The sequence below is a fragment of the Esox lucius genome, chromosome 24 (genome assembly GCF_011004845.1).
Source record: "Esox lucius isolate fEsoLuc1 chromosome 24, fEsoLuc1.pri, whole genome shotgun sequence".
In the NCBI taxonomy this organism is placed as follows: domain Eukaryota; kingdom Metazoa; phylum Chordata; class Actinopteri; order Esociformes; family Esocidae; genus Esox; species Esox lucius.
Window position 1 is genome coordinate 5,338,720 of NC_047592.1, and position 24,961 is coordinate 5,363,680.

Sequence of the window (24,961 nt, forward strand, 5' to 3'; positions counted from 1 at the left end):
CCGCCTCGCCTCCGGCTCGTCCCCCTCGTTCTCACTAAGCTCTGACAACCGCGCCGTCGACCCCCGGACGCCCTTCTGGCCTTGGCCTGACCCCAGCCAGGTCAGGGAAAAGAGAAGAGTTGCAGGTCGAAGTTGGCGCCACTGGGGGAAGTAAGCAACATCTTTACCACAATTGACTCTGTTCAATTGAAGCACATGCGGTTAGTAAACAGCATGTTGAGTCAATTCTGGCATCATCTATGAGCTTGGGGGTGATGTCCGTGTCACTTCTGGTGTGAAATGTACATAACAATAACAACATGGAAGAGTTGTTGACTCACAATGCTAAACCTCTTTCCACCTCTGTTCCCGCGGCTGCCACACTTGGACTGCATCACTACACCTCACTGTTTGCATGGCAGCTCGAGGTGACGGGACTTTTTATCTGGGTCTACTTTCACTCAGGTCTGTATTGGTGTCGGCAGAAACACAGGTGCAACTGAACTTGAATGTTACGTGATTTTGAAAAAGGCATACAACATTTGTCTGTCGGAAACAACACCCACACAAAAACGAGTGACATTGAGCATTTCGTTTTACGAACTAGCTGTTAGCAGAGCAGAACCTACTTGGTCACTCTCACACTGGATTTATATAAGCAATGTTTTGGAAAAAATAAACCTGCGTTTGAGGACCTTCTGGATGTTTTACTTTATCCGCCAGTTCACCACAGTTGGAGGGACTTGCTGATAACCAGCACGGCCTAGGCCACTGTAAGGTCAAGCTCCAGCTTAAAGCGGGAATCCTCAGTTGCTAAATCAATATTTTGAATTAGAAATGAATTATATTAACATGCATACCCTTTTTATTCGTGGTGGATACAACCTATAAATATGATGAACGCCAAATATGATGTTGTTTTACGCCAAGTTCCTCTAACCAGGTGAATTTACTGTAAACAAAAAAAAATCCCGGTGTAGCATCAGAAACGCTATAATCTAAATTGCAAGGACGGCTGTGCCTTGCATACACAGCTCTCTCCGGGAGTTTTGAGACTAGTTACATTTCCTCAGAACCATCCATTTTACAGAAACACCGGTGGGTTCACTGCTTTGTTGAAGGATCGCCGTTTTAAATGAACATGTAACCTGTTTGTCGTTCAACACAAAGGCCTGAGCTCCTCAATGGGTTTAGATTGTAAGGAGACACTTGGGCGCGTTAAACACTCTATATGGCTTAATCCTGCTCTAGGTCCTAGACAAGAGGCATTCCAGGATCTCAAGCCCACTGAAGTTAGTCAATCTGACTACACTGAATTGGTAACATTTCATATACATTTCGATGTAATTTTTTAATGTATATTATTTACAGGTTTTTTTAGGTACCACAAGGGACAGGTGAGTACACTATTGGATGAAAGAGGAAGCGAATAACATAATTCACTTAGTCTCTTCTAAATTGTACTGAATGCATACTTGCTGTGCTCTCACCAGGTAGAAAATACAGTTAGTGTTCTTTGTGATATGGAAACCTACAGGAGCTTAATACAAATAAAGGCAACGTACGCTTCATTTCAGCCCATGAAGACAATGGCCCTGGATCAAACAATGTTATTCTGTTTCTTAGCTGCAGGTTTTAGCAAACAGTTCGGGAACTTCAAATGAACGAGATACGTTCTCACAGGCTCCCAAAGCTTGCTAGAGACTTTTATCAAAAAGAAAGACCATGATGATCTGTGCTTCACACCTCTGGATCTGATAAATTGTCAAACCTCTGAAGTTTAGGTTGCAGTGGTAGAATCTGCCTCCCGCATCTAGTTTTTGGACAATTGGTCGACAACTTCAGTGGCACAATTGCAAAACTATAAATGGATAAATATGTTCTTTTATCTTTTACTTTTGAGAAAGGGAGTGTTCATCTCTTCAAATAAAAAAAAAATCCCCCCATTTCACGCAAGTCTTTATAAATGCGTGTTCTTCACACCTGCGGTAGACTTTGTGCTGCACTGTACTGTTCCATTATCTGTGTAGGATCTGCAGGCTGCCAGCATTTTGAATAGTTCTGAATAGACTCCAGCTTGTATGGTTGCCTTGTCCTCCTTCTCCGTACCTGGCTTTCTACCACATTAAACTGGATCTCCAGTGCCTTTGAACCACAGCTCTTTGTTTGACCGACCCAGTGGCTGTTTCCACCTATCTAATCTACATGATTCCTTGAATAGGATTTCTGTCCAACAGCCAAATTGTGTGTGAAGACCGTAGTAGAGGTTGCATTTCGTAAAATCCCCCTTTCACGTGGGCCTTTCAGAAAATTCAGAAATCATCATTAGGTTGGTTGCCGAAAGACAAAGGAATAAATATTACACGCCATTGTGAAACTGGTGAGTATGACAGGGGTATGAATGTGTTGGACTCTCCTGCATAAGCCCACATACCCTAAGTTGCAACACCAACGTAATTCTGAAACTGGCATGAACACAAAAATTGCTAAATGTTTTCACAGTTGCATAAAGAGTATCAGAATGAGTGTTTTTGCATTACATCAACTAAAGCGAGACTTCCGAGGCAGCGTTTTCACATTCTCTACCCGGAGATCCTCAGACTTTTCGGCACCTCTACTTAACAAATCATTGTGTCGAGCCAGGCCAAATGTAACAGAATAAACATACAACAAAAAAAGTAGGTAACCCGTATGACTAGAAGGACAATAAGGAGGCCATTGTTTTCAGTCGTTCGTAACGTATCTGATGTGGTTCACTTAGGAACGTTTGTGGGAATGTTCTCAAGGTAATGAAGCTTTTCTTTTCTTTGTCTGATGTGCACAAAGAATAAATGTTGTCACAAATGTGAGCAAACTGGTCCGGATACTGGTTCAGAAAGTAAGATAGAGAGATAACAATATCGGCCTAGGTCTGTTTTAAACGTTTTGTAATTTAGCCGAGAGTCCGGTCCAAAACAGCTTACAATGCATTGGGACCAAACCAGAGGAGCAGCTAACAACTGGGTCAAACAACTGGATGTTAAAAACAGGAATACAAGGACCAAGGGCTGGATAACAATACAAGCTGCAGTCTATTCAGAACTAAGGACCGCAAAAGGCTGGCAGCCTGCAGATCCTACACAGATAATGGAACAGTACAGTACAGCACAAAGTCAACCGCAGGTGTGAAGAAAGTGCATTTATAAAGACTTGGGTGAAATGGGGGAACATTGGATCTTTGAGGATTTCGTTTTTTTTTTCAACTGGACCCTCCATTTAGAAAAAATATATAATAAATATAAAAATATTATATATATATATAATAATCAATTTAACCTTATATCATTGTGGAACTGATATTTTGTCCCATTTGTTCAAAACCTAGATGAGGGCACCAGCTTCCACAACTAGGACTTCAGAGGCTTTTGAGAATGTTTCGGATTCAGTCAGAGGTGTTGTCATTGGGGCTTCTGTTTGATAAAGGTCTTTATAGAGCTTCTGGAGTCTATGAGAAAGTATTCAGTATATTTGCGTTTGCCAAACCTACAGTAACGTAGAGCTTACAGACAAAAGATAATGAAGTTGTTTGATCTCATGCCATTGTGTATTTGAGTTGAAAGCCTGAAGCCTACATTGATTTTATTTATATGACGCTTATGTAGGTACGACCAAGAACAGTAACTACTGTGTTTTTAATTATAGTTAAATCTATGTCTTTAATTATAGTGTGGTTATTGTTTAATAAATTAAAACACATTTAAAAAATATATATATAATGGTTCTGGGCTTCATGGATATTCCTTTTTAGGTGGATTGTATATGAACAAAATTCCTGACAGAAATACTCTGATAAGTCTTTTATGAAACAAAGGACACAAGTCTTATTTGCCCCCAGAAGTTAATTTACCTCAGGAAGTATTGTTTGTTCCAGAAGTCTCAGATCAAGATCGCTATAGTGATCTGAGAGAGCAGAGGCTGTTATCTCTGTAAAGATATAGGACCGCGGGGGTGGACGGTCGACATTAAAGAAGGAGGGGGGCACGTCACTCGACAACACATCCACTACAGCCGCCTCTTGATCCACTCAATCATGATTTGGTCCAATGGCAAGTTAAAAAGTGGACTAAAATTGTTCCAGTTTTACATCTGGTTCTTGGGTGAGAGTTGTTATCAGTACAAAATAAGAGGCTTTGGCAGATGTGTAGGTAGGTGAAGTTATCACTGAAGTTATCACTGAAATCATCACCGATAAGTTATCATTAGTGATGCGTTTGACTGGTTTACCGCTGTCAGGACAGGTAACCACTCCGGAAAATTCTGAAACATTTCTAGATTGCAACAACCGTGTAAAAAAGAGCCAGAGACTGCTCAGGACCGAACTCCAAGGAAAGGTGGAGGAGTGAGTGGGTGGAGTGAGGGTTGAGATAGTAGAGGGCGCTATCAGATGGGCTCCAAAAACAGTTGGAGGGACTTTGGCGTGGTATCACTACGTCTGGGTGTTCTGGGAAAATACATTACTCTTTCAGTCGCAGACAATAACAACTTAGAAATTGTTAAACATTGGTGTCTGTGATAGAGCACTGTATCTGGAAACATATCAAACATCAGTTGCTACGGCGATAAGGAGCGACACAACTGTCTCTTTGTGTCAAGCAGTGGACATGTTTTTTTTGGGTTTTTTTGGTTGCCATTTTGTTGTGGTGGGTGAAATAGAAAAACAGACATTGTTTATAAATTGTAAAGGTTGTAAAATGTTTACTACGAGGATGGAATCCATTCAAATTAGATTCAGTGTTTCCCCATCGTTAAAAAGGCATTTGCTGAGAATCTATCTGCGCTACGGACTAAATCAGTGAATTTGACAATCAGGACCATGTGCTGCCTGCCCTGCATTGGATCTAAAACAAATAAATACTTTAGTTACTTATTTAGAGTAACAGTTTAACTTTAGATTATGGTTTAGGGTCAGAATGGAAGGCTTCAGAATGTATTCAGACCTCTTTACTTTCTCCAAATTTTGTTGCATTATAGACTGAATTTGTATTTTATTAAACCTGTCCCAAATGCAGCGTTTATATACATTCAGCAATTGTGATTAACTGCCTGGCTTATGGACAGAGCAAATTTTATTTTTTATCTTGCCAGCTCAAGGATTCGATCCAGCTGCCTTTTGTTTACTTGTCAGATTTTTATAAATCTGGTCAATAAATCTGGGATGTTATTTACAGATTTATTTTCTGGCAGGCTTTATTTGACAGGAAGGTTATGAGAAAGAGAGAGAGTTTTTGCTGAAAGAGCAGAAGGTCTGACTTGAATCCACCACAGCAGCAAATGTCCACTGAAGGCAGAAGATGAGACAGTTGGAACGCCACAAATCTTTGAGGATTTTTAAAACATTTATTTTTGTCCCTGAAAAAATTACATTTGCTCAAAATATCCTATAAAAACAGGAAGGGATTAGATGTATCTAAAATTACTCATTATCAATACCTGTAACCATTAACCAACCGCCCCCAAAAATGTCAAATAAAAGGCACAAATTAAATTCTCACTTGGGTAATGCACGTTCAGATTCCTCAAGCCGAACAACATTTGAAGTGCTCACACCGAGCCGCGGCTTTGGATAATTACCGTTTAGGGACGTCACTCAAACTGCCTTCTCTTACAACACCTGAAAGGTCCAGGTCCTTGAATATTTACTTTCTCATCACTTATCCCCATTTAAAGGCCCTTGTCATCTGAGGGTCTCACACAGTAGTCTCCGCTTTGCTCTGTTGACAACTTAGACGACCACCAACAGTTGTCGGCTTGGAGGTCTTGACTGAGTGGCACTCTGGCAGCGTCAGTTGGCCTGGGGAAATGTTTCCCGATGTGAATCCACCCATGGACAGATGGAATTGTCTCCCAAGCCCCGGGATTGTATGGGCAGCGCTGTCCACTGCCTAGCTTCAGGTGCTGTACGTTTTCTATTTGTTCTGATTCGTGCTACACAGTAGAAAATAACAGGGTAACAATTTATTTATTACAGGCATAAAGTGTGCCTGTAAATGCTCTACAGATTTATTTATTACAGGCATAAAGTGTGCCTGTAAATGCTCTACAGATTTTCTACTGATGGGTGTAATATTTTAATTAACTATCTACTAAGCCTTATCTATATCCTAACCCCAACCTTAATTCTACCCCTAACCTTAACCCTTACCCTAAACCTAATTCTAAACCTAACCCTAACCCTAACCTTAACCCTTACCCTAAACCTTATTCTAAACCTAACCCTAACCCCTAATCCTAACCTTAACCCTTACCCTAAACCTTATTCTAAACCTAACCCTAACCCCTAACCCTAACCTTAACCCTTACCCTAAACCTAATTCTAAACCTAACCCTAATCTTAATCTTAGCAAGCAGTTGTTTATCAACTGATAGTTTGTTGATAGTATTACTATCTATGGAGCTATCTGGTTTAAAAAAAGCTTTCAAACGTTGTACTCCCCACCTAAAATTGTCAGACTTAATTTACCCTAAATAAAATTGACCGACAATCAGTATTCACACAACAATTTCACATTTGCCATGAGGCGGTATTGTATATATATAAACACATTTATATTTAAGCAATTATACAGTCCTATCCGGAGGAACTTTCAGTAGAGAGCCCGTTTTTGGGACCCTGTGGGAACTGAACCCTCCCATCTGGCACAGAATCTTCATGCCGACCACACACACACACACACACACACACACACGCGCACACACACACGCGCACACACACACACACACATGCGCACACACACACATGCACACACACACACACACACGCACACACACGCACACACAATCTACACTCGTAAGATGAAATTCACTTTTACGATAACATTCAACCTTTTCTCTCCCTCTCTCTTGCTTATCATTCACCCCCCCACCCCCCACGCTATTCTCCCCATCTATGTTCATCCCTTTCTTTCTTTCTTTCTGTCCTTCACTCACACCTCTGTATTGGTGGTCTCCGGCTCAGAGAGACATCCATCAGGGTCCCTTACTTAGCCTGGCAATGCCTCAGTTGCGGTGAACAATAACAGGCTAAGCAGAGCAAAACCCCTGTTTGCTCTGAGGGATTAAATTGTGTGTGTGTGTGTGTGTTTGTGTGTCTGTGTGAGTGTGTGGGTGTGAGACAAATAAAAATGCCCTTATGTGTTCTGTGTCCCGTCTATGTCTTCATGCGTATGCATAGGGGGCTGTGCCAGAAGTTCTGTGTCCGCGGCACACTGATCCTTACTGCTCCTGAAAGGTTCTGGTCAGACGGCAATGAATGGGTAGCCTGACTGTTTAAACCGGTGAGGATTGGGTTGAGTATCTCGGGGCCAATGGGCCTCTGTCTCTCTGTCTGTTTCCAGTCAAAGAAGTGTCTTTGTTTAACGATACACTTACAAGGAGAGCTTTTCAGCTTAAAGACGCATAACTCTGTGTCAGAGGAGCAGAAGCCCTTGTGCACGGATTTGACATCTCAGGTTTCTGAGTGCGTTTTAATCAGAAAGTGTGACACCTGACAAGGTGCTAAGAAGGCACTACTTTGCAAATGGTTGCGCTGAAGAGGGACGGGAATGCGTGGCCTGAATTCCTTTAGACTCTCCGTAGATTGTTGCCTGAGCACATCAAATCTCAAGTCATCAAGTTGTACTATAAAACTGGTGCATTATGGTAGAGAGGAGGGAATGTTTGTTTGTTCTCCATTATCATGTTAGGCAGATTAAACAGTGTTAATGCTTACTCAGGGTCCTAAAAAAAACATAATCTGAATAATAAAAAGGGTGAACTAATGCAAAATAATAGGGATAACATATGAATAAGACTGGCCAGCCCTGTTGGTATGTCTCGTAGGACTGACAGGTAGGTAAGTATGATGGCGGTGTATCCGGCTTGGCCATTTTTGCTACCTGGCAGTCTGGACTACAGAATGACGGAGCAGGAAGACGGGTCTTGTGGCGAGAACTCGATGGGATTATGGCCTTCATGGACCAGGGGACGCCGACCCAGAGAACTTGGACACATTTTTGCCATGGTGCGGAGAGGAACATCTACGGTTTCCTAGTGCCTTTCAGCAGGTAGTGTTGTGCCGCTCAGACAAAATGTTGAATTCCAAAGCAGTTTCCTGGAAGGCAACCGTTTTTATACATTGAGCTGAGAGAACTTTTGGCTGTTTTGTAGGGCATGCAATCCTACGGCCCCTTTTGTTCAAAGGCCAGCTTTATTGGTTACAATTTTAATGTGTTTTTGCAGGCTGAGACAATGTGGCTGAGAAAGCTAATTTCCAGCATTTAAATTCCGTTATCACTTTACCAGGGAAAAAATTATAAACATTTACATTGACGGGGTGCCTGTGGGGGCCTCTGAGTACACACCCTATTTGCCAGTTTGGTACACTAGCTTTCCTACTCTGAGACGACTATGGGCCCAGGTCTTATATATGAGCAAGGCATTTTTCATGAATGTATAAAGACTAATATTTGAACATGCCACAAAGCTCAATGGCCACATCGCGACATAATTACAAAGTGCGGGAAACACAAGATGCGGGACATAATCACATTTCCCACACCGACGCCAGAGATTAGCAACCACCTTGTGTCTGACGAAGTACGGCTTTAGCAATAAACCCCCAACTCGAATCCATGATGCAACACTTTATCTAAGACGCAGATCTGTCGAGGACAAAATCTAGACACTGTCTGCCCACATCTACAAACTTCATTTTCCTCTCACCCCTTCACCAAGTTCATGGATTTTATTTGAACAGTGGGATTGGAAAAGACCAGAAACAAAGAGCCCCGGCTCACCGCAGATTTGTTTCACGCTCTCAACAAGTATCAGTACTGTTCGGCATAAATTATCTTGATTCCATTCCCTACCTAGCTCCTGAAGCCAAGTTGAGATTGTTTCCTTATCTGTTAAATTAGAGAGACGTCCAACAGTTAAAGGGTATGTTTTCAGAGGGCCAGCCGGCGTAGATTACCATCTAGCGTAAAAAGAAAACACATCGCGAGTAACACACCGGGGTGCCTTGCCCCCCAAGCATGAGAAGGATTCACTTGGTGCATTTAAACAAAAGCTGTGGCGATAGCAGCCTAATGTACCTGGATGAGGCAGGGCCAGCCGCAGAGGATGAATTCCCCTTCACAATGGATGAAATGATAACGGCCTCGTCCGCACAGCCAAGCTTCTCTGCGTCAGTTCTTTCTGCGTCTTTTTTCCTGGCACACACTTGGCGTGTTGACGGTTTCATCTTAGATTATCTCCAAGCCTGTGCTGCGCTGTACATCCCGTCTCCAAGACCAAACCCAAATCCTTGCGGGGGAATCAAATCTTTCTGCAAATAGCAGTTTCTCTCTCTCTCGTTGATTGCAAAGCCCGTTCTTTCAGCGATTAGCTAGATGCTTTTGTTGCGACAAGCGTAAGCCCTTTAAGTATGTGATCTGTGTGTGTGTGTTTGTTTTTGTGTGTACCTGCCATGTGTGTTTATATGAATGTGGACTTGTTTGTGAGTGTGTTTTCTGTATTAGAAGGTACCAAAGAGGAGCTGATAGAAGATGAGCATCTGATAAGGCCCAGGATAGAGGGACTGGAGGTGTTACCCATGCGAGCCAGTGATGCAGATGGAGAGAACTAGAGATTGATGAGAGAATGAGAGATGGATGGATGGAGACGTTTAGAGGTGGAGAAAAGGGGAGGGGTTAAAAAAAAAAAAGAATTGTCAAGGGGGTGTGGCAGGAAAGGCTAATTTGCATTACTGCCTTAAATATATTGTCTTATTGTCAGCCTTGAATCAAGCAGGTTGTTTAAGAGGTGGTTCAGCTTTCCCTGGAAGCAGTCTATGGACAGGTTAAGACAGCATTCCATGCTTGGGTTTCCTCTTCACCATTAGTAAATGCTGATGTTTTGGAAATTGTGTCACAAATCCCTATATGTCTATCGATATTAGTATTTTTTTCTGTCCAGATTTTAGGCCGAAGTCATGGGAAAGGATTGTTACAATTAAGCTTTGAAACATGTTTCCCATTACAAACACTTCTAGGTGTGTGAAGCTTTGAAGAAAGTGAAACAAGAATTTTGCATTACAGACATTGCAACATAGAAATATTTAGTAACTTTATTTAAATTGTTTATTGTTTAGATACCTTAATAATAATTAGTAGAAGAATGAACATAGTAAAACAATTTGAGCAACATTTTTTAAACGGGACAAATTAAAATGTGACAGCAGTCAATACTTGGACTGAACCCATAAAAACCAGTGGAACTAGTTCTGTTATAATATCACATTATCAGTTTTTTTTTTTTTTTTACTGTGTGTCAAAAACACGACAAGTCACCAGGAGGTGACTTTGTCTCTAATAATCACTGAACTAGAAATATCACTCTGCCGTACACAAATGAATGCATTCCACGGGTAAATTAACAACGTACGTGACTACAACCAAAACCTTTTACTCTCCACGTGCACGGTCAAATAATGCGTCCTGCGTGGTTGCCATTGGTTACTGTTGCGCCTGAATGTTTGCTATTACCACTGTGTCCTATTTTTTACATGTAAAGCCTAAACGCCAAACCAAGCTGCTCTGTGTAACTCAACTCCGGCTGAATTGAAAGTATTGAATGGAACAGGTGAAGGGCCATATGACTAGGCTACAGACGAACTGATGTCAAAGGGCTCCTATCCCAAACGGCATCCTACTTCCTACATGGGCTAGTGGACTACTTTTGAACAGGCTTAGGCTCCCAAGAAGGGGGCTGGGGGGCACAGTGTTCTGCCTGAGAGGCAAATTTAGCCCGGGTGTGTTTGTTGACAGATGGGCCATTGTTATGGTCCCGTGAAACAACGGAATAATCGACCTCGGTCAATAACTGGTTCCTCTGTGGCTTCCATGATCATGATCCACATGCAAACATTTCCTTTACGTTTTAACCTTTAAGTAATGTAGCTGACGCTCTAATCCTGAGTGATTTACAGTTGTCATACAATTCTTTACCTTGAATAGGCCTAGTTAGTAATATGTAAATTATTAAATATTGTAATATTTGTTTGCATCCGAATTATAAACTGTCAATAAAGGTAATTGCTTAGAAGTATAGGCTATTATATTCTTATTAATATAAAAAAAAATTTGAGTAAAGAATTTTGTCATTCAAGAATAATCATGTACCGGGACATGGTTCTTCACAATTAGCTGCAATGAATGAGGTCAGTCAACCTACCCTTAAACACGTTGGATACGAGGAGTTCCCGTTTCTGACACATTCAGGAAAGGGGTGTGATCGCGGTGTATTATTTCAAGTCAAGCCACCTGGAGCTGGTTAACTTTTAAGCGCACGGGTTTACTGCAGCCGAGTCAGTTGGAAGCAGACCCTAAACGCACACTGACAGACTTCAAAAACCACACTGGACTTCCTGGAGACCTTGTTCACGTCTCCACGCGGAATGGATGGCAGCATTAGACCCATCGGCTTGGCCGGTCATAACTCCTCTCCCCTCTCGGTCCAGGGCTTACATGTGCCGGCTTCGCTCATGCGCCCCCCACCCCTCTTTCTCCGAGCGGCCGCGGCTGCTGCCTGTAACCCCTCGATGGAGAGGGGCTACCCCCGAACCCCGAAGTGTGCGCGGTGCAGGAACCACGGAGTGGTGTCGGCTCTGAAGGGCCACAAGCGCTTCTGCCGTTGGAGAGACTGTGTGTGCGCTAAGTGCACGCTGATCGCGGAAAGACAGCGCGTGATGGCGGCACAGGTGGCCCTCCGCAGACAACAGGCGCAGGAGGAGAGTGAGGCCCGGGAGCTCCAGTTCATGTATACCGGCTCCGGGGCTGGGGAGACCGGACTGCATATTGCATCGCCAGGGCTGCCGGGATCCATAAATACTGCTTCAAAGACATCGACTTATGACGTTCTTGGAATTGAAGACCATAAAGACGGTGAGTACGTCGTTGCCTGTGATAACGAGTGTAAATTTCAAAACAAGGTTTGGCATTGATCTCAAGGTTTGGTGGATATGTGGGTTCATGCTTAATTTGACTTTAATGAGATAGGCCTCACCATTCCAAAATAGAAAGAAAAACATCTGTAATTACCTAAATTATCTAGGGTATTGAATAATTATTCGTGGAATGGTAGGTCACCAATAAGTCGTTGCACGCAGCGTTTTATCGTAAACACAAGCATGGAAAACTATAATGCCGCCTGAACTTATTCCGTTATTATGTATACTTTCAGATGAAAAACGGACGAAGTACAACTTCGGATTCATAGGCCGACCTGTCTATGCGCCTCACCTCGCATCACTGGCCTCTCCACTGGCAAAGAACGACACCTCTCCAAGTTTGGAGAAAGCCCGGGCAGCCTTAGACAAGGAGAGTGGCAGCCAATCACCTGCTTTCGACCAGATGTCAGACCACATAGAGAGTCCCAGGTCGCTGTCCTCCTCCGAGCTGGAGTCCGGCAGCGAGTCAGAGAGGCCTAAGGAATACCCTACGCTGGAGATAACCGCGCCCGGTTGCGCGTCGAAAGACCGGGACCCTACCGACGTCATGACCAAGATATTCCCTCATCACAAGCGGGACACTTTGGAATCGGTGGTGAAGACGTGCAAAGGGGACATTGTGAAGGCTATCGAGTTGGTTCTGAGCTCCAAAGAGAATAAATGCAACTTGGATGGCGTCGATCTATCTACGTCTGTTCCCTCACACACAACAAGGCCAACGTTTGGACTTCAAGGAGCATTGGGCTCTCTCGGTACGAAGTCCGCGTTCTCCGCGCTTGCACCACCAGCACCGGTTGCAGCCGAAAGCATGTACGGGCTGAGTCCTCGCTTTGGCATGAGTCCTTTGCGCGTGGCCTACTCAGCTGCTGGTGGTGGCATACCCAATTTCATGTCACCCTATGTGACGTCCGGTCTGATGCCAGCTTTCCCTTTTCGCTCGCCGTTGGACTATTCTTTCCCGGGCATGATGCGAGACCTCTCCTATCTGCATAGCAAAGACTCGCTGTGCAGCACCTCTCCGTACTCCCGTCTGAGTGATGATAAATGATTTCAGTTTAAATATCCGAACATTCTTATGGAACAAAAACTATTTATCAAAGTAATATGTCACTTTTCCCACCAGTGGTTTGACTGAAAGGACTTTAAAGGGCAGATCTGAAATCAGAGTAAAGCATTGTAAATAATGTAGGCAACTCGTGTGCAAAAAGTGTTTTACAACTCACGTATATTTTTTTCAAATTGTAAAGTTTGCTTGTGTGTCTTAAATAAAAAAGAATCATGAAATTAAAGGTTTTGGTTTCAAATTCATGAGAATTGTAATCAGCATTCGCTGTGATGTTTTGAATGCTGTTTAGCACATGTATTTTATTAATTTATTTTAGAATGTGGCATATTTTATGCACGAAAGATAATAATAAATAAATGATTAGGCATACATAACCGACCAAATTTAACTCAGTACCTGTCTTACGCCCTAAAATAAATCGAGCTTCAGAACATGCAAATTGTCAGTAAGTGTCATTATATAGGCCTAGTGAATCGTCAAACTCCCTTTTAAAGCAAAATGTTTAACAAACCAACACAATACGAAAAGTAAACAGTTTTAAAACCTTCTGAAGTTGACTTCAGTATGTACCTGCCGAGCTTATTCGTTAACTTTCATTATTTGCCCTGAGATGGTGCAAAAGGTTCTTATTTATAATAAAACGTTTTATTAATGCAATAGAGTTGAGGCTCAGTCAGAACTCCTATTATAACTGGTTTGAGCAGCCAAAAAGTCTCAACTTTCGGATATGTTATCACTGTCTTTATGATTTCGGGTTTGTGAAAAGAATCAGCTGTCATTACTGCCATTAAGATGCTTTTATTTAGTTAACTCTGATTCCAGGCAGAGGTGTAAAAAAGTAAATATTATTATTCCATGTCCAAGGGAGTGATTCAATGGTCAAGAAGACTAAAACATGCTGCTCACTCTGACCATCATTAATAAATGAATCAATGAAACCCATTTATAAAGTCCTATTTACATCAACAGCTCTTATAAAGTGTTGCGGTGCTAATATTGTAATCACGTCTGAAGACGTGTGTAGGTGATCAGCGCAACTTGAGACCCGCATGGCTGCACATCGAAGTGGTAGCATTTTCAGGTTCCTCATTTTCAGGTTCCTCTCACGCAAGGGGTATAACCTGGAAGGCCCGAAGATTTGTGATGTATGGCATTATAGTATGGCTGCAGACCATGAGCCAGGCACATTGGCGACATACCATAACACATCGTTTGCAACAGTACAACGCTTAAAACGAAGAAGACAGACTGAACTCAATTCATAAAATAGAGAGGCGCTATACGCACTTTCCATCAGGGGAATACCCATCTAGAGCTGATAGTTCTTGAAGTAGATTAATCAGAACTTACAAAAAAAGTTACGGAAATAAAGTTTGATTTCAATTTGTCTTCATCAAACAGAAAATAATATTGTATACATGTAGGAATCCAGTCCTACTTTGAGAAGAAAGCTCCTGTTTCAAGTGATTAACCGACCCGGTTATTATTAGAGCGGTTATTATTTATCTGTGTGTTTTCAACGCTGCTAGGCAACACTGTTATTTTTCATACATTTAAAACATAATAAAAAACAATAAATGAATAAATGAACAATTATCATAAAACTTCATACCACTGACATAAAATGCGGCATAATTTATGTTGGTTTAATAACATTAAAATCCGTAATGCCCGTATCCTGCTTCACGAATCTAGGACTACAAGACTTGTTCAAACTGCTATCCACGGTCCTTTCTAGAGATTGCATTTATTTACATTGACCACTAGAGTGCGCTATGAGCCAACGAATTCCCAAGGAAACCACCAGTCATTGACTATAACGCAGTGCTTCGCAGAATATATAAAGACCCCTTTACTTTATAAACGTTTTGCTGTTATATACTTAATTTTTCATTGATTACATGTGTTATTTGCAATCCATCTACAGACAATACCCCATAAATACACAGCAAATACAAACATTATTCGAAATTTGAGCACATTTTTTGAAAATAATACATCAATAGTATTTTATGAAGTACTTTGTTTAAGCAAATCTGGATTTGGTCAGTTTCTCCAGTTCTTCCTTGTAAATCTTCTCAAGCTATGTCAGATTGAAAATGGAATGTCTGTGAACTGTAATCTTCAGGTCTCCCTACAGATGTTCAATGTGGTTCAAATCCAGACCTTGGCTGAGTCACTCCGGATCAGATTTTCAGGACCTCTCTGTACTTTGCTCCGTTTGCCCTTTCATCAATCCTGACCAGCCTTCCAGTCCCTGCCACTGAGATGCATCCCCATAGCACAATGTAGGGATGGTGCGCCAAACAGTGTGCTTAGCATTGAAGCTAAAAGCTATATTTTGGTCTCATCAGACCAGAGAATCCTTTTCAAATGGTTAATTCGTTTTTGCCAGATGGCCAGCTCTAGGTAGTACCTTGGTGGTTCCAAACGTATTCCATTTAACAATGATGGAACCCACTGTACGTCTGGGAACCTTTAATGCTTTAACAATTCTTCTAGAACCTTCCCTAAATCTGTGACTCAACACAATTCAACACAAATCTCGGAGGTCTATGGAGTCTTTATGGCTTGATTATTGCACTGACATGCACTGTGAAGCATGTAATTGCAAAACATAAACAGATGTGTGCCTTTATTAATAATTTCCAATTAACTGAATCTAAATATTAATCTAAATATGGTATCATACAAATGGGTTTGAATGTGTGTGTAGTGTGTACATGACCTCAAAACATGACCAGTCTGAGTCAGTCATTTTCAATAAATTGGCAAGAATCTATAGAAACAGGTTTTCTCTTCTTCATTATCGGGTGCTGTGCGCAGATTGACAGAAAAAAACCTGACAAAATGCACAGAAAGTGAAAGGTTTTAAATTATTTCCAAAGACACTACACTTTCTTAATTTTGTTAAAGTTTTTGTTATGTTATTCAAAATATTAGTTCATTCCAAACTCCTCAACTTTTTAAATTTAGTTTAGTAAATATTTTTTAGTTGAAATAATTTCTGTGTAATTCTGTCCATCTTTAGTAGTGTGTGTTAAAACATATTAGAAACATTTTAAATCAACTAAGTATGAGACAAAAAGATAAAAGAATTGTCAACTTTAAATGGACAACTTTAATCTAGAAATACCCTTTTATTCATATTGCAACACTTTGTCATATAAAGCTTTTCTTTAAGCAGTTTGCTTCTCCTTCATACAAAAATTTACATATACCATTATTTAATGCGATTTCTATATTTAATGTTAATAATTTAACCCTTGAAATTTTAAACAAGTTGGTCTATTACAGATTTTGAGAAATATTAATGCAAACCTGTGGAAACATGAACTGTAATATACATACTTTTATAATAAAAAATCTTACAATATAATCTCATATTGACAAGACCAGTGATGTATCGTATGAAAGAAATGCAACCCAATACAGAAAACATCTATCAAAGAATCAAAAGATCAGAATATAACATGTCTATCAAAGGTCAGAACAGAACACTGGACTATATAGTAAATGATCAAATAGTTACACAGAGGCACATTTGTATATCTTGAGCATGGGAAACATTTGTGGTCTATAGCTGTATGTCTCTATATAAGCCTTCATTACATTAAATGGTCTCAAACTCTTAAATTATGTATGACCTCTGTGGCCCTACTCCCAACAGTGCTTTAGTTTGTACTTCTCATTTTAACTTAAAAATATAATTCCATCTTTAGTGTCAGTTTGACAAATTTGTGATTGGACCAAAGGAACGACCTACATACCCCAGTTCATTGGAGTAACATTAAGTGGAGTGCACAGTTCATTGTGATGTGACCACATGCAGAAGATTCAGATCCTCGGTCTCTTGGTCATGAAAACATCTGATTCGCAGCCACAGTAAATACGCAGATCTTAATTTTGAACACTGGAAATGAGGTGACTGGGAAAGTAGGTGTATAGAGGGTTCTTCTAAACATCCTGGGTCATGAGGGCAAGTCTTAGACGTATCCAGTCTTCTTCAGGAGCTCATCCAGGTCCAGTCTACTGATGATATCTATCAACCTCTTGCTGATGCGAAAGGTGCGCTGGGGGTCAAAAGCACCTCTGTGGTGATCATGTTGGGTCACGTAGATCCTGTCCAAGACTTTGTCTGGCTGGAGGCTGATGATGATCCTGTCTATGTTGCTGTCGTCATTCTTTCTTGTGTAGTTTTCACGGACGTAACCTGGAAGCTCATCAGCCTTTGGGGCACCCAGATTGCCCACCTCGTAGAATGGGAATCCCCGGTCCAGTAGCAGTTGGTCATTGTCGTAGAAGGGGTGAAAGCCAAATGCCTTTTTGCTGAGATTTCGCTCCGTCATAATTTTTCCATTTTCGGAAATTGTGACATAATTTTTGGAGAACCAGTGAAGGAGATGAAGACCATGTCTGGGCCAGGGTCTACCAAACTCAGATGACGTGAGGTGTCTCATTTCGTTCAGCGTGTCCATGGGGGAAGGACGAGGAAGTGAGTATCCGGTCTTCTCCAGGAGCTCATCCAGGTCCAGTCTACTGATGATTTTAATCAAACCCTTGCTGATGCGAAAGGTGCGCTGGGGGTCAAAAGCACCACTGCGGTGATCATGTTGGGTCACGTAGATCCTGTCCAAGACTTTGTCTGGCTGGAGGCTGAAGATGATCCGGTCCTTGTTGCTGACATTATTTTTTTCTGTGTGGTTTTTGCTGACGTAATCCGGCAAATCCTCTGCCCCTGGAGCATACAGATCGCCCAGCACGTAGAATGGGAGCCGTTGATTCGGTAGAAGTTGGTACTTTGTGTCTGTGTTGTCAGTGACTCGCTGGCAGCCAAATGCTTTCTTATTGGGGTTGCGCTCTATTTCCACTTCGCCATTGGTGAAATTTTTAACATACTTGTTGGCGAACCAGTGAAGGAGTTGAAGCCCGTGTCTGGGCTGTGGTCTACCAAAGCCGGAGGTGCAAAGGTCATCCATTTCGTTCAGTGTCTTCATGGTTCAAATTCACCCTGTAAAAAAAAAGGAAGGCAATGTGGAAAAGGTTGAAAGATGGAGACAGAAAAAGAGAGCAAGAACGTTGGCTTGTCAAAACTATTTTTACTGGAGGAAATGTCTGGTCGCGTGAACATCGCTGTCGTTGTCTGTATACACAGCAGTCCCAGAGAAAATGGTCACTTCGCAAAACACAGACACACATTAACAACAGGTGTAGTTATGACATCAATCTCATGGTCCCCATAATGTTCTGCTCATGTGTCTATAGACATCCATTACAGCTGCGTGGAAGAGAAAGTACTACTTCAAGAAAATTTAAAATGTTGGCGTGATTTGCTCATGAATGCACATTCACAGGTTTGTTTATCTACGAACAAGGAACAGTCACATTTTGAGGATAATTAAGAAGTAGATGCAAGCAGCACAGACATTCTCAAACTGTTAAGTGTTAATCCAAACTGAACAACATAACAAACGCACAGTGTCAAACGACAGAATTTCCAACAATGCACGGGAGGAAAGGACTGAACTAAATACACATACTGATGGGCTAACCCAAAACAGGTGAGTGGATCCACATGTCAATGGAATGAACCCAATCAACTAAACAGAACAGGAAACACCAAATAAGGACATGACACTAACAAGCAAGGAAAAAAAACGGCATATCAACAACCAGGGAGATCCGTCCGTGTATTGGTGTGGACCACAGACGCCCTGCCTAGTCAGAGGAAGAAAAGCCACGGCAGCAGGAAAAACACAAGAACACACACTTGGTAGTTTATTAGCAGGTGGAATATCGCACAGCGAGAGTGTTGGTGTGTGTTGCCAGTATGAAACAAAAGGTAATGTGTTAGCACACACCTGATATCATGTAATAACAGTGAGATAACAACACTGTGTTGATTTAAAATAAATAAAATCTGAGGAACCCGAAAAGACTTGATGTAGAATGAGAGTATGTAAAATCTTTTTGTGCTCAATAGGAAAACAACAAGTTGTGAAATGTGTGCCACCACTATCCTGTGAACAACACAACATTATTTTGTGTCATCTAGGTCATGTGATCAGCAAGTCATTTGGTCAAATAAATCAACATCTTTTTAATAAAATGTATTAATTAAAATAAACAATTACAAAACAGAGTGCAACCTCCACACTAAATTAAGTAAACATGGTCATTAAGAAATATACATTGTAAATTGACTAATATTTATATAAAATTGTTTAGGCAATGGAAAATCAAGTACCATTCGGAAAATCAAGTACCATTCGTGCCACTGCCCAGTGACTAATGCGATTTTTAAGGTGTGTATTGACATACTGAAATCATACCATATACATTAGAATATGTTAATATAAACGTCTGAATAAAATATTTTTGTTGTCAAAACAATAATGCTCAGCATACGTCTCTACTTCAGATTAGTTTACAACTTCGGTTTGAAGTTTCTAGGTGATGTGGTCAAGGAGTTCAGAAGAAAAGATGTGATCATGTACTTTGTTGATGGTCCCTTACTATTTGCATTTTACTATAATTGCATTTGTTTGTGCTCAAGCTACCTACACAGCGGCCAACAACCTGTCGTGACATTTTAAAACTCTAATCGGAATTGTGAAAACAAGACCTCAGCAGTCTTGCAAACCTTTCCCATCAATAAATAGACAAACCCGAGGTCTGTGGATAACACTGTTAGCAAGCTATTGAGCTTTGTAAGCCCGAGTATCTGTCAAGTATCGAACAAAGATAGCTTCACTGATGCGTTTTACCAATCTTGAACTCCTAGTCGAAAACAATTAGTCAATTTGCCCACCCTTTTTATGACTATATCATTATCCCGAACACAGGTTTACAATTGCAAAATCAAGAGAGGAACTTACCTACTTTTTAATCAACTCGCTTCAACGTTCGTAAAGTGGTAATAAGCTGGAAGGAAGATGGTGAGACGGAGTTGTTAGTCAGCTCAGTACCACTCCCGCACGCAAATAGCTAAGGGTAAACCCTAATTAATCACTAACCTCGTCCCAAGGCAATTACTCACAGTGCGAATGATAAACCTGGTAAATATCACTCCATGGGCGTGAACTTACTGACTAAGGTACCGGTTATGGTTTGATTTCCATAACCGGTACCTTATTTGACATGGTTTTAAATTGAGCATATTTCTGACGTTTGGAAACCGAAACACATTCCGTTGCATCCAGTTTAGGCGGAGCAAGACAGCTCCGGCTGGACTAGTTATTATGGACAATATTCAGTTTCGATTATCAAATGTATGAAATACAGGTGCTGGTCATAAAATTTGAGTATCATCAAAAAGTTGATTTATTTCAGTAATTCCATTCAAAAAGTGAAACTTCTATAATTTATACATTCCACACAGACTGATATATTTCAAATGTTTATTTCTTTTAACTTTGATGATTATAACTGACAACTAATGAAAACCCCAAATTCAATATCTCAGAAAATTTGAATATTGTGAAAAAGTTCTATATTGAAGACACCTGGTGCCACACTCTAATCAGCTAATTAACCCAAAACACCTGCAAAGTCCTTTAAATGGTCTCTCAGTCTAGTTCTGTAGGCAACACAATCATGGGGAAGATTGCTGACTTGACAGCTGTCCAAAAGACGACCATTGACACCTTGCACAAGGAGGGCAAGACACAAAAGGTCATAGCTAAAGAGGCTGGCTGTTCATAGAGCTCTGTGTCCAAGCACATTAATAGAGAGGCGAAGGGAAGGAAAAGATGTGGTAGAAAAAAGTGTACATGCAATAGGGACAACCGCACCCTGGAGAGGATTGTGAAACAAAACCCATTAAAAAATGTGGGGGAGATTCACAAAGAGTGGACTGCAGCTGGAGTCAGTGCTTCAAGAACCACCACGCACAGATGTATGCAAGACATGGGTTTCAGCTGTCGCATTCCTTGTGTCAAGCCACTCTTGAACAAGACACAGCGTCAGAAGCGTTTCGCCTGGGCTAAAGACAAAAAGGACTGGACTGGTGCTGAGTTATGTTCTCTGATGAAAGTAAATTTAGCATTTCCTTTGGAAATCAAGGTCCCAGAGTCTGGAGGAACAGAGGAGAGGCACAGAATCCACGTTGCTTCATTCATCTTCTTCCGCTTCATCCGGGGCCGGGTCGCGGGGGCAGCAGTCTAAGCAGAGATGCCCAGACTTCCCTCTCCCCAGACACTTCCTCCAGCTCTTCCGGGGGGACACAGAGGCGTTCCCAGGCCAGCCGGGAGACATAGTCCCTCCAGCGTGTCCTAGGTCTTCTCCGGGGTCTCCGCCCGGTGGGATGGGACCGGAACACCTTCCCAGGAAGGCGTTCCGGAGGCATCCGAAACAGATGCCCAAGCCACCTCAGCTGACCCCTCTCGATGTGGAGGAGCAGCGGCTCTACTCTGAGCTCCTCCCGGGTGACCGAGCTTCTCACCCTATCTCTAAGGGATCGCCCAGCCTCCCTGCGGAGAAAGCTCATTTCGGCCGCCTGTATCCGGGATCTTGTCCTTTCGGTCATGACCCAAAGCTCATGACCATAGGTGAGAGTAGGAACGTAGATTGACCGGTAAATCGAGAGCTTCGCCTTGCGGCTCAGCTCTTTCTTCACCACGACAGACCGATACATCGACCGCATTACTGCAGAAGCTGCACTGATCCGTCTGTCAATCTCCCGTTCCATCCTTCCCTCACTCGTGAACAAGACCCCAAGATACTTAAACTCCTCCACTTGAGGCAGGCACTCTCCACCAACCTGAAGTGGGCAAGCCACCCTTTTTCCGACTGAGGACCATGGCCTCGGATTTGGAGGTACTGATTCTCATCCCCACCGCTTCACACCGTCCCAGCGCATGCTGAAGGTCCTGGTTTGAAGGGGCCAACACGACAACATCATCCGCAAAGAGCAAAGACGAAATCGTGTGGTCCCCAAACCTGACACCCTCCGGCCCCTGGCTGCGCCTAGAAATTCTGTCCATAAAAATTATGAACAGAACCGGCGACAAAGGGCAGCCCTGCTGGAGTCCAACATGCACTGGGAACAAGTCTGACTTACTGCCGGCAATGCGGACCAAGCTCCTGCTTCGGTCGTACATGGACCTGACAGCAAAGGACCCAGGACCCCATATTCCCGAAGCACTCTCCACAGGATGCCGCGAGGGACACAGTCGAATGCCTACTCCAAAACACATGTGGATTGGTTGGGCAAACTCCCATGAACCCTCCAACACCCAGTAGAGGGTATAGAGCTGGTCCAGTGTTCCACGGCCCGGACAAAAACCACACTGTTCCTCCTGAATCCGAAGGTTCTACTATCGGCCGTATTCTCCTCTCCAGAACCCTAGCATAGACTTTCCCGGGGAGGCTGAGAAGTGTGATCCCCCTATAGTTGGAACACACCCTCCGGTCCCCCTTCTTAAAAAGAGGGACCACCACCCCGGTCTGCCATCCCAAAGGCACTGTCCCCGACCGCCATGCGATGTTGCACAGGCATGTCAACCAAGACAGCCCCACAACATCCGGAGACTTGAGGTACTCAGGGAGGATCTCATCCAACCCCGGTGCCTTGCACCGAGGAGTTTCTTGACCACCTCAGTGACTTTAGCCTGGGTGATGGACGAGTCCACCTCTGAGCCCTCATCCTCTGCTTCCTCAATGGAAGACGTGACGGCGGGATTGAGGAGATCCTCGAAAGTACTCCTTACACCGCCCAACGACATCCCAAGTTGAGGTCAACAGCTGCCCATCTCTACTGTAAACAGCGTTGGTAGGGCACTGTTTCCCTCTCCTGAGGCGCTGGACGGTTTGCCAGAATCTCTTCGAGGCCAGCCGATAGTCCTTCTCCATGGCCTCACCGAACTCCTCCCAGGCCCGAGTTTTTGCCTCCACAACCACTCGGGCTGCAGTCCGCTTGGCCTGTCGGTACCCGTCAGCCGCCTCAGGAGTCCCACAAGCCAACCAGGCCTGATAGGACTCCTTCTTCAGCTTGACGGCATCCCTTACTTCCGGTGTCCACCACCGGGTTCGGGGATTGCCGCCTCGACAGGCACCGGAGACCTTACGGCCACAGCTCCGAGCGGCCGCTTCGACAAGGGCGGTGGAGAACATGGTCCACTCGGACTCAATATCTCCAGCCTCCCTCGGGATCCAGTCAAAGCTCTGCCGGAGGTGGGAGTTAAAGATCTCTCTGACAGGAGACTCGGCCAGACGTTCCCAGCAGACCCTTACAGTACGCTTGGGCCTGCCGAGTCTGTCCAGCTTCCTCCCCCGCCATCGAATCCAACTCACCACCAGGTGGTGATCAGTTGACAGCTCCGCCCCTCTCTTCACCCGAGTGTCCAAGACATACGGCCGCAGGTCAGATGAAACGTTGCTGTTTCAACTTTTTGATGATATTCTAATTTTATGACCAACACCTGTATGTTACATTTGGTTAAATGATCTAAAAGCCAACAACACTAAATTAAATGCAATGTTTTTTCAATAGCTGGAATATATGTATATTTTTTATTTACATCATATTTTCTGTTATCACACTATCCAACACACACACACACTCCCTAGATGCTGTATAGCATTTACTGATTATCTCAGTCAACCCTGAGATTTGAACCGAAGCCCTTTGTTATGGGTCCCAATGCCTTGAGGCTGTCAACAAAGTATAGAAACAGTGTGAATGATTCATGGAGACACCTGGGGTTTATTTATTCCATCTAGCTAAACATTTAGTGGAAAAGTGATTTGCCCAAACAGAAGCAAACAAAACAGGGAGGGACCAATATCGTTTTGTCCAGTACAAAATGTTTGAAGAAACGTTCAGTCCTTTTGCTTCTGTTTGGCTGAAAGTTATAAATTTAAAAGGTTGTGGTAGCTTTTTCAGTTAAAAATGTAATAAAAAAATGAACTGTGCTCATTAGACCCAAAATGTCCATCACCACCAATTAATTAAGCAGAAATACCTTGTGACTGATTATAGGTGAGTTTTCATACTTTCATACTTTTGGTCCTGACCCCTAGTTTAGGAAGCCCTGGACTAAACCATTTGTCATACCCTGATGTGTTTCTATGTGTTCATCAGCCAGTCTACCTGTCCTTCCATTCCCCGGATTACGACCCTTGCCTGTTTTTCGGATTACGAGCCTGCCTGCCCTCTCCTGTACCTTCAACCATCTGACCACCCGACAACGAACACTGCCTGTCCCCCACCACGAGCCTGCCTGCCCTCTCCTGTACCTTCAACCATCTGATCTTCCAATAACGACCCCTGCCTGTCCACCACTACGAGCCTGCCCACTCCCTGTTTGTTCATTAAACACTTTGGACCGCCATCCTCTGCCTCTGTGTCCGCATTTGGGTCCCCGCTCGTTCACTGTCGTGTCTCCATTGCTAGACAAACAGATTTTATAATCATGACTTGCAACATTTAACACAAATGACTTTTGCTGACCCCCCGTCTCCCTTTTAACAGATAAGAGGTTTTACCGGGTAAGAAAGATTCAGTTTCGATTATCAAACGTCTGAAATATGCTACATTTGGAGCCACACCTGTTAGATGATTTAAATGCCAACAACACTAAATGAAATGCAATGTTTCTTCAGTAGCTGGAATATATATGTATATTTTTTTTGTTGCATTGTACTTTCTGTCATCCCACTGTCCAACACACACACACACACACACACAGACACACCCACACAAGTTTGTACAGCTACCCTCATGGGGACCAGAAAATAGAAATTGCATGCTCCCTTGCCCTAAACTTAACCCTAAACCTTAACCTAACCCTAAACCTAACCTTAACCTCAATGAAGTAACATTTATGCCTAAACTTTACCTAGAAGTAATGCCTAACCTTAACCCTAAACTTAACCAACAATGCCTGGACCTTAAAGAAACCCCAATTCTA

The 24,961-nt window shown here is 42.7% G+C and overlaps 2 protein-coding genes and 1 long non-coding RNA gene across 4 annotated transcripts; 1 reads left to right on the forward strand and 2 right to left on the reverse strand.

Moving 5' to 3' along the window:
- Nucleotides 1–11,318: 11,318 nt before the first annotated feature.
- On the forward strand, nucleotides 11,319–13,234 carry LOC105020788 (doublesex- and mab-3-related transcription factor A1). The gene is made up of 2 exons (XM_010888079.3): nucleotides 11,319–11,918; nucleotides 12,217–13,234. The coding sequence occupies exons 1-2, from the start codon at nucleotides 11,432–11,434 to the stop codon at nucleotides 13,029–13,031; spliced, it is 1,302 nt and encodes a 433-aa protein (XP_010886381.2). The 5' UTR covers nucleotides 11,319–11,431; the 3' UTR covers nucleotides 13,032–13,234.
- Nucleotides 13,235–16,386: 3,152 nt separating this feature from the next.
- On the reverse strand, nucleotides 16,387–20,181 carry LOC106024926. Of its 2 annotated transcripts, none has more exons than XM_029117712.2 (2): nucleotides 19,932–20,181; nucleotides 16,387–18,060 (listed from the first exon to the last, which is right to left on the reverse strand). In XM_029117712.2, the coding sequence occupies exon 2, from the start codon at nucleotides 18,044–18,046 to the stop codon at nucleotides 17,036–17,038; it is 1,011 nt and encodes a 336-aa protein (XP_028973545.2). In that variant the 5' UTR covers nucleotides 18,047–18,060; nucleotides 19,932–20,181; the 3' UTR covers nucleotides 16,387–17,035. The 2 variants fall into 2 exon arrangements, with proteins under 2 accessions (XP_028973545.2, XP_028973546.2); XM_029117713.2 differs by having other exon boundaries at nucleotides 19,928–20,181.
- A 4,001-nt stretch (nucleotides 20,182–24,182) lies between these two features.
- On the reverse strand, nucleotides 24,183–24,404 carry LOC117593945. The gene is made up of 2 exons (XR_004575415.1): nucleotides 24,288–24,404; nucleotides 24,183–24,214 (listed from the first exon to the last, which is right to left on the reverse strand). It is a non-coding gene; the product is annotated as an uncharacterized LOC117593945 (long non-coding RNA).
- Between the last annotated feature and the right edge of the window lie 557 nt (nucleotides 24,405–24,961).